The 13487-nt window shown below is 44.2% G+C and overlaps 1 protein-coding gene across 2 annotated transcripts in view; it reads right to left on the reverse strand.

Annotated features, from left to right (window-relative positions):
• mapk8ip1b (mitogen-activated protein kinase 8 interacting protein 1b) overlaps positions 1 to 12626 on the reverse strand; it is a 36004-nt gene extending 23378 nt beyond the window's left edge. The window contains exons 1-2 of one of the 2 annotated variants that reach the window (XM_062550010.1): positions 12513 to 12626; positions 613 to 727 (exon numbers count right to left, since the gene is read on the reverse strand). In XM_062550010.1, the coding sequence (XP_062405994.1) occupies positions 613 to 727; positions 12513 to 12595 (198 nt within the window). In that variant the 5' untranslated portion in view covers positions 12596 to 12626. Of the gene's footprint in view, positions 1 to 612; positions 728 to 3825; positions 3901 to 12512 lie in introns of those variants that run through there. The other variant, XM_062550011.1, reaches the window with a different exon arrangement.
• Positions 12627 to 13487: the final 861 nt, after the last annotated feature.

Here is a 13487-nt window from a genome sequence, read left to right on the forward strand (position 1 = left end):
GGAATCATGACAAGAATGAATAGACTATACAATATTGTCTATGTGTAAAAAAGATAGAAAATCATCAAACCAATGAGAGCAATTAACAATCCTCATGTGATTTGCAGAATATTTTCTCATTTATTATTGAATGCTGCACCTCTTGGGGCTATCTACCTCCACAATATGGTACTGTAGATACCATTATGCATATTATATGAAAGATGCGAAAATAAGACACTGAGCAAAACACTCTGGGATGGAAGGACTTCTGGCAAAAAGTGCTTCATTCAGAATATCCTGATTTTAATACTGTTTACCTCAAATATTCTTTGATGTTCTGACAGACTTTGAAACTTTGAAATAAGCCAGCATTCTCCCCTCCATCTTAAAAAGGGACATCAAACACTCACCAGTTGGCAAATGCACTCAAATTCAAAGGGAACATTTAAATAAAAACGACATAAATGAGCTTTCTACAGCTAATTAAATCTTCATGTGTTCTATTAATCAATAATGTCTGCTATTAATATTTTCCAACTGTATTTTCTGAAAATTGCACAGTCATGCAGACCAGATGCAGCAGCAGCAGCAGACGCAGAAGTGTTAGGGTCACTTCAGGCCTCTCCTCACCTTGATGTCCAGTTGGCTATTGCAGTTGAGGCTCATGCCTCTCTCGTCGGTGATCTCCGTGATCTCGGAGAGGTCCTCGTCCTCAAACTCATCCAGACTGATGTCGTGGGTCAGCCTGAGGAAAAAGACCACATGGACGGACCACTAATTAGTCTGTGCGCAGTCAGCGCACTACAAATCCCCCCCTGATCCATATTCTTAATACTGCTGAATTTCAGCTCTATATCTGGAACATTATGCTCCTTCAAAAATCCTTTGTTATGCTCCTTCTGCTTCTTGAAAAAAAGCACTCTAAGCCAAATCTCACAAATTCTGAAGATTGCTACTAACAGTTTAGTAAAGCAAGGTGTTTATAACAGCTGTTACCAATTAAGTCACACAAAACAGAAATGTAGCTTTAGTAGTCTCCTCTGAGCAAATCTCCGTTCAATGCAATGTCCATTTGGTTGGACAGTCTCACACTACCTATGCTAAGCTGATCTACAGAAGGGAGAGATAGCATTCATGTGGGGGCCCGGGGGACAGTCAGAGGTAGTCAAGCTTAAATAACACTGACAGACCGTGGGGAGGGGAGCAGCCAGCTGAGTGGGCGGCAGGTTCCTCCGGACACGACTGACCCAGACCAACCCAACTGAGATCCTGCTCCAGACTGCTAGAGGCCCGGAAGAGACTGACAGACTGGTGGAGAACCGCAGTCTGAGACCTCAGCCAGACAAATGAATATAACCACTGCAGGCTAACACCACTTCATACAGTAGGCATATGATAATGCATGCCTATGGTTAGGGGACTGTGCAGTCTGTAGCGTTAGCATAGCAACGTATAAGGGCTGTATAGGATATCAGTTGTCTAATGCACAATTTTGTTCACGACAGTACAGAGCTGATACAGCAACAGAGTATGGTTTGAACAGAGTCTAAAGTTAGCTATTTAGCATGACATCTTGGATATTTAGGCAACAAAGATCATAGGTGTTTTGATTTCAACAAAATGGTTTCTACACGTTCTGTTGCTATTTCTGGGCGATTCTTGAATGAAAAACTACACATACTGTAGCCCCATTCATGGGCCGTGGTTTACAGTTGGTGCTCTTGTGTTATTTGTTTCCTTCTGTACTAGAACAGCACAGCACGTGGCCTATAAAAAAAAGCCAGAGGAAACTGTTGCGTTCTGTAATGTCTAACAGGTGTAAGACTCAGACGGCCTTCGGAGAGATTGTGCAGCAATAGCTCACTGTCCTCATTGGATTAGATCAGGCTGCCAGGAACAAAGCCTTCATTTCCCAAATTTAATTAAGTCCATGTTATCAAGTAATGGCACCCTTGGAAATGTCAGTGTTCCAGAGAGAGAAAGCAGAGCACGGGCTGAAGCAGCCAACACAGTATCCATAGCAGCTGTCATAACTCCTTGGAGACATCTAGTCCAACAAAAGACTGACCACTGCTACAGAAAAAGACTGACCACTGTTTGTCTTCCCAGCTGGGGACTGTGTGAGTGAGTGTGTGTATGTGTGTGTGTGTGTGTGTGTGTGTGTGTGTGTGTGTGTGTGTGTGTGTGTGTGTGTGTGTGTGTGTGTGTGTGTGTGTGTGTGTGTGTGTGTGTGTGTCTGTGTCTGTGTCTGTGTCTGTGTCTCTCTGTATGTGTGTGTCTCAATTCAGGGGTATCTTAAGTTCAATCCCTGACCTTCAGGCCTGAGTGCACACACACACACACACACACACACACACAACCTCTTCAGCCACTCTGACTCTGCAGATATATTCTGTAGCAAGTCAGGGCTGAGGAAGGGCAGTGTGTAAAACGCATGCGACTGATTGGCTCATAAGACCCCTAATCTGGCCCGTTCAGTATCGTGCACTGTGACTGGGCAAAAGAGCAGCATTAGACACAGCAGTGAAGGGTAATAACATGGACATAAAGACACTGTCTATGGCATTCAGATGTGCAATTAAAGCTTGCAAGGACAAGTCCCAGGATGGCATATCGTCACACCACATAAAACATGCAGGGGTGACCCCCCTCAACAGCAGAGGATTCTGGGAAGTGGTCAGAGAATGAGAAAAGGTCCAGACAATAAATCTGGTCATATAAAACATTGGACGCTAATGGTCAAGGTCAATATGGCTTCTGTGTTGTTTATGCATACATGTATATATTTTTATCTCTAACTTGATTCGGTGCTGTTTTGATTCTAGCTGTTTGATTAGCAGTGCTTCTGGTAGCATCAAACGCACAATGCAGGCACACGCCAGACAGCTGCCAATTACTGCTCCTGACTCAGCAACTAAGTGTTTGGGTGCCCGCCAAGACCCAGGTCACTCTAGAAAATAAATGAAAACTTCTCACACAAACAGTGGGTGTTACTTTGTGTGTTTTGATAGGAGAGAACAGCTCTTCACAACTTGTTTGTGTGAACAGCAAAATGACCCCATTAAAATGACCTTCATTTATTTCAGCATTGCTCCACTTGTATCTGGTATCACTGACTCTCTAGAAAGGCAGTGCCTTTCAATGTATTTCATCAACAATCAGATCATGATTAGACTTTGTAACTGATCTGTCTTTGGTACAGAAATGAATGGAAACATTATTTGCAATCAGCTTCATATGTTTACCAATTTATGCATTTTCCTGAGGGTAACATTAAAGTAGGTTAATCACACACCAGCACACATTAATTAGCTTGCCAACATTTTCGTAAGTAACGTCAGCAATTTCTATACACTTCCTAATAAAAAATGCATTGCATTTCCCTATTTAAAATGAAGCACCCATATTCTCCCTTGACTGTAACATGCTCCTTCCCTGTATCCTAGTATCAGACTTATCCTGCCAGTTCTTGTCCCATCTCCAATACCTGTCCTTCCCCATTCCCCGCTCTCTCTATCCCAAACACAGACACACACACACACACAACCCCCCGCCCCCCCCCCCCACACACAAACACACACACACACACACACACACACACACACACACAACCACCCCATTTCAAGGACATCCCGGCAATTCTGCAACACCGAAAGAGAAGAGGCACGGAACAAGCACCGGTGCTCACCGGAGAGCTGCAGATAGTCGAGCATATAGCACACACATGCGCACTAACCGGCACAAGGTCAAACAGCCCTATTCCCCACTTCACACTGTAAACACACGGAGCGACGGACTGGGACCAGTTACCCCCCCCCCCCCCCCCGGCCCCCCCGTCCCTACCATTTCTCCCACTGGTCCTCCATCCAGCCCTCTCCTCCATCCCTGTTGGGCTCCATGCTGTGGCTACGCGCGCGGAGCGGAGGCAGCGTGGGATTTGTTTGGTGGCGGTTGATCAGAGCACCGTCGGAGTTCTGTGCGATGCCATCCGTACTCCACCGCACCGTACGCTCCTCTGCCGGCAGGAAGGCGAGTGGGATTTAAAAAAAAATAAAAAAAGGTGATAAAGAGCCGTCCGTGTCTTATGAATTAATCTCTCAGCTCTCCTCCTCTCCTCTCCGCTACGCTCCTGCTTCACCAGCTCCCCGTCCTTGTCTCCTCCTCCTCCTCCTCCTCCTCTGTTTCCTTCCTTCCCTCCTCTTCTCTTTACATTCACTTCCTGGGCGGGTGCGAGCGGTGCACCCCTGGTCGGTGAGCGAGCGCTTAAAGTGCTGTCCTGGACACAAAACAGCAGAAGCGTTCGGGAGTAAAAGGGCTCAGCTGGAGCCCACCGCTGAAGAGGCTGCTGCTGCTGATGCTGAGGCTGCTGCTCTCCTCTCCTCTCTTACGGACCCCCTCCTCCTCCTCCTCCTCCTCCTCCTCCTCTATAATTAATGACGTGGATCAATCCAACTCAGGTTGCCCCCTCTGCTGCCACCCGCTTGCTCCTGCTCCTGCTGCTCCTGCCTGCGTGGGATGCTCTGCTCTGCAGCAGGATGAGTGGAGACGAGAGCTGTTGCTGAGACTGGGGAATCTTGCTCGTCTCCTGAAGGAGAGATGGGGGGGGGGGGGAGGTCACAGTCACACCAGCCGTCGTGGGTGTAACGTCAGAAGTGTGTGTGTGTGTGTGTGTGTCAGTGCGAGTGCAAGTAGCCTGCTTTAGACACCATCAAACACACACACACACACACACACACACGTACAGACCCAAAACCCTGTAATGACCTATACAGATTTTCCTCAAGGACATGCACAGAATGGGTGACACAGTGTGAGGGAGTGAGTGAGTGAGTGTGTGTGTGTGTGTGTGCATGAGCATGAGCATGAGCGTGCGTGTGTGTGTGTGTGTGTGTGTGTGTGTGTGTGTGTGCGTGCGTGCGTGCGCACGTACGGGTGATTGTACCAGTGTGTGTGTGAGGAGGTGCAGTAATAGAGAAGTCTCTCCCTATTTATAGCTCTCTGCTGCCTCAAAGGGGAAGCAGCATGGAGAGGAGAGGAGAGGGGCTCTCTGCGTTTGTGTGTGTGCACGCAGCCGAGGACGCTTTTCAGCCCAGATAAGATGCACACTGACAGCAGCGTGGACGGCCACAGAGAGGACAGAGGGGACGTCTCACAAAAGAGAAGGACTTCGCCAGGAGGAGGTGTAGACTAGAGAGCTTAACACACAGGCAATTAAGAACATGGAATATCACATTAGACTGGGAACAGGACTTCCTGCTTGCACAATCATGTGACACTGATGAGATTAAATAAAGATTTGGTCATTTAGAGTCAACAAGCATCAAACAAGGGTTAATGAAGCCAGAGCTATCTTTATCTCCTGTTTGACACAATAATACAGTTATAACCGCAGTGCGTATTCATCAAGCCAGAATTGAACGGGACAGTTACACATTCTGGTGTAATGATGTTATTCATAGTCAGATAAGGTTTTTGTCACATAGAATACTTTCTAAATTTTAAATACTATTAGGTTCACTCTCTTCATGTGTATGAAGGAACCCTTTATTTTGATACGGAGTACATTTGTTGGCCAATACAGTGAATTCACACACAGTGCACCATTGACATAAAAGCTTTTTTTTTCTTGTCCCCTCCCTTTCTGTTCTACAGTATGAATTCCACTACAGTATAAATGCCTGGCTCGTTTGAGGTGGCCATGTTTCACTCCACAGAACCCCCTGTTGACCGGCCCTCTGGTCAGGCCCTGGGATGGCAGCTCCGACTGGACTAGGAAGACGTGTGCCTCTCTTGCAACCTCAGCGGGCATATGGCTCCCATCCAGCACCATATGTCCCCCAGTGGCTCTGAGCCAATCGCTAGTGCCGCTACGCTACATACACAACGTAGCCTGTCGTATCAGTCAAAGTGGCAGATTTAGCATCGGAGAAGGCGCGACCCTGGCAGCCTCGTAACACTGTGTCTGTCATTAGAACGGGTTCAAAGCTGAAGAGTGAGAGACATTTATTACTGGACTGACTGGATCTTTTCGGCAGCAACTTGTCAGATCCGTTCAGGAGCTGGAATAAGGGGGGGGGAAGCTGTGCATCCAAGCGGAATGTCACTCCAGCATTGGAGGGGCTTTCATCTTCAAACAGCCCTGCAACACACACTCCGTTCCCAAAGCCTTTTAAAATACACTACTCCTACAACAGAGACCATGAGAGCTGTAGAAAGCATAAATAGTAATAGAGAAAATATAAAAAATGATTTAAACGCTTTACCAATACAATATCTTGAAAGGAAAGGCAATGAAGGAGTTAGGCATAAGTGTATTAACTGTAAAATCATCTTTGCCCTTATCTACCCTACATATTATCCTAATCCTTAAAAGATTAGTATGCCTTTTAGGGACAATGGAAATGTGACATCACTGTGACATCACATAGACATGGATTTCCTTGAGAAAACTGTTTCGTATCGGTGTGTGCGTGTATGGAGAGAGAGGGAGAGAGAGAAAGAGAGAGAGAAAGAGAGAGGAGAGAGAGAGTCCTAGAGAGAGGGAGAGGAGAGAGAGAGGGATGCTGGAACGAGTGGGGGAGGCTGGCGTTTGGATCAGCTGACAGTGCAGCTCTGCTCTGACAGGGCGGGCTGGGCAGGCACAGGCGCAGGCAAAGGGGAGAAGCGAGAATATCTAATAAGCTCTCAGCACAAGCCCTGCAGAGCACTCCCACCACCACACACCACCACACATCAGCACACATCCTCATTCTACTGACATGTTGCAGGCACTTCAAACCACTCCGCACTACCAAACATACCAAAACACAGCCCACACACACACACACACACACACACACACACACCAAACACCATACCCAACATAACAAAACACAGTACACACACACACCAAACACCATACACCATACCAAACACAACAAAACAGTGCACCCACTCACAAATGCACAAGCCTTTGATCCATTCTTTCCCACATTATTATTATATATTCTGTATAGGTGGAAGTACATGGCAAATCCTACATTGTGGGACAATAAAGTGTATCTTGATTCTTGAATTATACTATTAACAAATTAAGAGTTCAGATTTAAAACTCTCTAAATCTGACTGGCCACCTTTCTTTTAAATGAGCATTTCTATACAGTTTTGCCTAAAAATCTATATTTCAGACCAGGAAGAGAAATAGGTAAAAGGTATTTAGCAGGTTCCGAAATAAAATCATTTGACTGATGTATACTATGAGTAGAGAGCATTCACTTACCATCATTATCTAATTTTTGACAGAAGTGGTGTTTAGAGTCTTTTGCATCTGAACTCTTCAAATGCTGTATTACTCAACACACATTCTTTTTTTCTTTTGTGATCACATTTTTTACTCAACATACATTTATGGTTATTTTGAGATCAATGGTTATGGTTTGTTATCAATGAAATAATGAAACCTGCTAACGATGGGGGACTACGGTAGTGTAGCCTTCAAGAGTCTGAGGGGGCGAAGATGCGGGAGTCGGGGACCCAGTTAAAAGGTGGCGTTGTTGAGGTTGCAGGTGGCAGTAAATCGTCAGAGTGCTATTCCTGTCTGGCAGCCCACTCTGATGAATGTCTTCAATACGCCTGGCTCTCCTCAACAGAGTTTATCAACCTGACAGTGAGTATCTCAGGCCCCCCTCTCCATCACAAGCCAATAGCGTTTCCCCACATCATCACATCAGAGGCCAGTAAATAGGAAAGGTGGAGGGAGCTACTGTAGGTTTGGGCTTGCTGACTTGAGAGATTAAGGCACACCACCAAGCCCCCCCTTTGGAAGGCATTCTCTTAACCCACTATATCATTCTCTCCCTCCCTCTCATTCTTGCTTCTTTCCCTTCCTCTCCCCACCTCTCTTCTCTCTTGCTCTCCTGAATTCTCACCCTCACTTTTCCTCCTCTCTCTCTATCCCCCTCTCTCCCATGGTGCATCCATATGGTGAAAATGGAACATGTCAAGTTGACTGGCTGCTGACTGATGTAATGTAAAAACACTGTTAAAAGCAATGGTGGGGGCCATAGCAAGAGGAGTCCCTTGGGGGTTCTGTGCAAGTGGAGCTTGCACATTTAAGGAAGGTGTTTCATTTACAGTGTAACCCTATATCTGCCTGTGCTATCTGTTTCACCACACTATCACAGATGGGTCTTTGTAATGTGCTCTGTACATCTGCTTACTAAGTACATCGTCTTGTTAAGAAGCCACAGTTAAAAAAAATTGACTTTACTCTTTTCTTTTCAAACACAAATACTCCCATAAATACTCAATGATAGCTGTATGTGTAACTTTAGACACATTAGGAAGGAAAGAGATTTAGTACGTTGACTAGCACTCTTACAGCACAAACCCTAGGCATCTGGCACTGATGCTGCTTAGGGTAACAGGTGAATAACAATGAAGGAATTCCCAGTGCTCACAATATGAATGGCTAATGAATGTAGCTTCAGTCATTCAGTCTGGTACCCTTCTAAGCTCCGCCTGGGACTGTCAATAAGGCGAGACCATGTGAACACAGACTCTTACATCTATCACAGCGCTGAAAACAGACGCTTTGTGTGCACAAACAAACAGCACTCCAGCACCTATGGGTCTCAACACAGCAGATAAATACAGGGAATGTGTCAGCGGACTAGAAAAAGTGAAAAGCTACTTTCAATCTTACATTCTGCTCTGTCTGTGTGCTGCTAAAAGATAAACAAAACAAAACAGGACATAAACATAAACATAAACAAAAACATAAACAAAAACATGTATCTTTGCTTCAGCAGCGTTCCCTCCTAAATGGCTGGTTTATCCTCCTGGGGATGGATGACTCTGAGAGAGTTCAATGAGATATCCAAACAGACAGAGCGTCACACCTGAACTGCCATGATAGGAGGCAGCTCAGACGAGACAGACTGGAATTTACATTTCCACAGCACAGCACAGCAACATCCATCGCCACACGCACGCACAGTCGCACACAGACACAGACAATAATCCTGCACACATAGACACAGGAACAACACACACACAGACACACAGGGCTCACACAAAAGAAGACAGTAGCACCAGAAGAAAAATGTATCTACAGTATATACAGAGAGAGTCTCTCAACGAATCATATCATTCATTGTATGCAGCTAAAACAGAGTGACCTATGCTAGATATACTGTAAGGCCACAAGAGGCAACTTAATCGTTAATGCTTTATCTTAAGACCAGGAGAAAATCTTCTTATGAGACCATATAAGATATACCACTATTTTTATACCTTTAATATCAGGCCACGCTGCGGTAGCTCTATGATTCACAGATGTGCACGATTGTCTCAGCTCAGATATAAAAGCCTCACATGTTCTCTCTGCTGGTGGCTTTCTGCAAATAATGGCTCCAGGGATTTGGACCTCCAAACACAAACAATACACGCCATCTCATCTGGGGCACCAGCACCATTCATGCCATTGGTTACTAAAATCCCTGGCTTCTGACACATCAACAACACCCACAGTAAATGTTTGTCCAGTCTCTTTATCAGAGGTACATGAGGCATTCATTATCATGTGATGAGTGATTCATTCTGGTCAATACTAGTCACACTGATGTCAAACTAATATTGGATGCACAGAGTTAAGTGTACTGATGATGTATCCTTAAAGGTTAACCTCCATATATGGATTCTCTTTACTTACTGCTTTTTATGTCTACAGTCTCTGTCTGAAGTCGCAATCTCATTAGGCTATAGCGAGCTCCATCCCAAAATCAACTCCACTTTAGGGGTCGATGTTACCGATCGTTAAAACTATTTAAAAGTGATTTGACCCACCAGTTTTAAAGCACTGGCTGAAATTGAAAAGAAAATGGCTATAACAAAGAAGAGCAAGGAACTTATAAAGTAAATGTGGAAAATGGGAGCTCGCAGGGTTGGAGAGCAAGATTACAAAAATAATATGTTTTGGATATAGCAGATACATTCATCATCTATCATCAAATCCATCACTACAGCTTCAAACTGCTCTCAATCAATAGTTTAAACCTTAAAACAACATCCCATGTGCTTTTCAAAATGTTTTTACAGAACTATGATTTATGAAATAAATATGAGAAAACCCACACATAAAAACACTTCAGCGAGTTCATTCAAATATAGACCATGGCCTTCAGCAAGTACTACAAAAGAGGTCAACTTTAAAACACTTTGGAAAGTGACTGGTGGTAACCCAGTGGCATGATACAATTCTAATCCTGCAGGATGTTTAGCATGCAATAGCTTCATCTGGAGCCGTATGTGATTACAGCAGCTCCTCACACAACATGGGACAGAGCTCCGCACAGCAGAGGCCTTTAGATCTATCAGAGATCCAGAAAAGCAGACAGATGTGGGGACTGTGGCTGAGAGATATGTTTTAAGCCTTGAAGATATCTGCACGGCTCAGAGTAAGAGTGATTCCAAATTTGTTATCATTGGCCGTGTCAGAGAACCTGAACTTTAGCTTATATGATTACAAGTAAAATGCAGAGAGAATTAATCAATATAGTACATTTTAAAGTGTATATTCAATTATTTTGACATACGACATATGTGCTGATCAAATTGACAACAGAGACACTATTCTGCTCGGTTGTATAAGAGTTTGTGGGGAATGCCAGTTAAAATTCTCCACCACTGACACTCTAAAACAAGCCTATAGGCCTGTAGGGCTCAGTGGCTTCAAAGGAATATAATGAGGAAGTTCAAAGTGCCTAGTTCTCAATGGGATAACCTCCTCTCAAGACATATTCAGGATAGATCTTCAATCTGGAAAGTAACCTTTAAGGCATCTCCAGGATAGATCTCCAATCTGGATAATAACCTCTCTCTCGCAGGCCAATCCCTGGAGACTGAGGAGAGCATCAACCGAGACAAATCTCTTTTGGAGGGTAAATAACACAACACCGCCCTTAACTGAAAGACCAACAAACAACATTCTATGTGTTCACTTTGTGTGGTTGTTGGGTGTCAAATGACACCTGGCACAAAAAAATGAAAATAAATTCAGTCATCAGTAATGATGGTGTCAAATCCACAGAGAGGTGCGGATGTATTGTGACTGCAACACCACCGTTATGCTATAGAACAAAAGTGCACATGCAGCTCTCGTGTGGACACAGCAGGTAGGCTATATAGGAGGTCAAAAACAACACAGCACTTTGCCATATAACCATGCAGATTTGGGAAAATCAGGACAGATGCTGACACAGAAAGGGCTCTGCAAAACCCAGAAATCGGGCTCAAATCATGCTGTGTATTACCCATCATACACAAACTAAACGAACACACTCTGCCATCCATGAGTGCATCCCAATCTACATCGCCCTTTTCTGGTGCTGCTCCACAGAGCATTTGGGCATTTCTGAAGACAGCAGTCGCCATGAAAAGCAAAGACAGACGTTCCGACTCTGAGATGATCAAAGCACTCAGGGTGGAGTGGTGACAAGCTTGCTCTTGATTGCCTCTGAAAAGAAACAGAGTGAGCGAGTCAGTTGAGGATTTCAGCATGGCTGACCCTGCAGAAGGTTATAAATAAAAGGACCTCAACAGATGCACTACTCTGGGAGACAGCCAAACCCTGGAGTGCAGAGAGGGAGCTTTATTACAGAGGGGCTGGAGGGCATCGCGTATGGGGGATGACAATTAGAATCTGATAGCAGCAGCAAACATTACGGTTGGGAGGGGGTGTTTTCTGAAGAAATTAGATTTTAAAATTCAATTTACTATGTTGTTGGTTGTCTTCACTGGTGGCAAGTGACAGTCTGTTGTTTTTACAGGGACAATGCACAGCTACAAAGGCTTTGTTACTGTGGTCTCCAAAAGCTGCCAGATGAAATGTAGCTTTTCTGTGAAGTCCTCTGGGACTGGGGAACAGATACTGTACCACGGCTTCTTTATCTGGTCTGCTGTGCCCCATGAAATAATATCCCCTATGCACCAAAGAAACTGACCAAGACCATCTTGAAGGTCAGCATGCTGTCAAGTCTGTTTTAGTCCTATAATTTCAGTTTTCAAAGAAAAGAAAGTGGTTTTCATTTACTGCAAAGGGTAAATTGTAGTTTAATATAATTGTAAAGTATTTACGAGTTAATAAACATGCCTTCATGCTTTTCCACTCAATGTAAACAAAACAATATGACCAGACGAACATACAAAATCAGAGAGCAACGACTTGGCCCGTCTGCAACAAATAAGTTGTTGTCACTCAGGTCTGATATCAAGAGAGGAGACAACGCCCTATCTATCCGAATAACGCAAATAGTCTAACAAACCAGATACACTGTAGCCTAACAGCGAGGAACACACATGAATTCAATGACACCAAAACAGCTCATGCTGCTGCTAGCAACAAGCATCAGCCTCCTCTGCAGTGCAAAGCCAGCGGTGTAGGCAGCTTTTAGCTGACTGAAGCCCCCAGTCCACTCCACACTGAGTGGTGCAAGGCAAGCCCCACATGAACTAATAAAAAAGTATCGCAGACATTCGGCGCAATGGCTTACCTGAAATTGGCGGGAGATTCTACCTGTAAACCACGGGAAGCAGGATCAGGTGGCGATGGTTTTCTTTTCTGTCGGTCCGACATACCGATCCCCTATTCATTCATTCGCTACGGCACCTCCGGGTGAAAAGTGCTACACCGATACTGCGATATGAAATCCAAACAAGGGGAGGGACCGGCAAGGGAGGAGGGAGCTGTTCAAGGTAAAGCTCAAATCTCAGCTCAAAAACCCTGTCATCCCACATCACCCAGCCCATGTCAGAATGCAAAATGAAATGCACTTTAAAATTCTGCTAGAAGAGAAAAAAAACAACTGCTACCCCCAACCTCCCCTGTATGATCACTTCCCTGAAAAGATGTAGGCTACTTTTGCGCGCTCCGTTATGTACTTCACCTTACTGTATATTCAAAAATAAAATAAAATGCAGTTGAAATCCGAGAGATATGTCAATAGCCTATTAACTAGGAAAATTGATAGAAACTGGATATCCTATTAAATATCAGATATCAGACTTTTCTGTTTAGGTGTGACAAAAAGTGGGAACAAAGATAGTCCACATTAACCCACTAAGCATTGCATTAGTTGTTAGGCTAGAAAGAAATTGACATTACACTATAGATATTTCTTTTGCCATATTAGTTACCTCTATCTATCTATCTATCTATCTAACTATCTATCTTTGAGGTTGTGTAGCTGAGAGTAAGCCAATGATTGATCCACTTCCTTTAGAGAACTTAAATTAAGCACACATCCATACACCCCAAACATTTTGTCAAATGCTTTCATACAACCATATATCCTGATTCAAGATCTGGGAAATACATTGTGGGATGTACCATTGGCCTATAACTATGGCCATGTAATATTGTACTGATTTGTTAATTAGTTGTGTTGATAAGCCAAACTATCAGGTAAGTAATATGGCAAAAATAATTATTGCAGGTAATGCATGTGTTTCTGATGAGATTGACATTT

This window comes from Sardina pilchardus, chromosome 11, assembly GCF_963854185.1.
Source record: "Sardina pilchardus chromosome 11, fSarPil1.1, whole genome shotgun sequence".
Classification (NCBI taxonomy): domain Eukaryota; kingdom Metazoa; phylum Chordata; class Actinopteri; order Clupeiformes; family Clupeidae; genus Sardina; species Sardina pilchardus.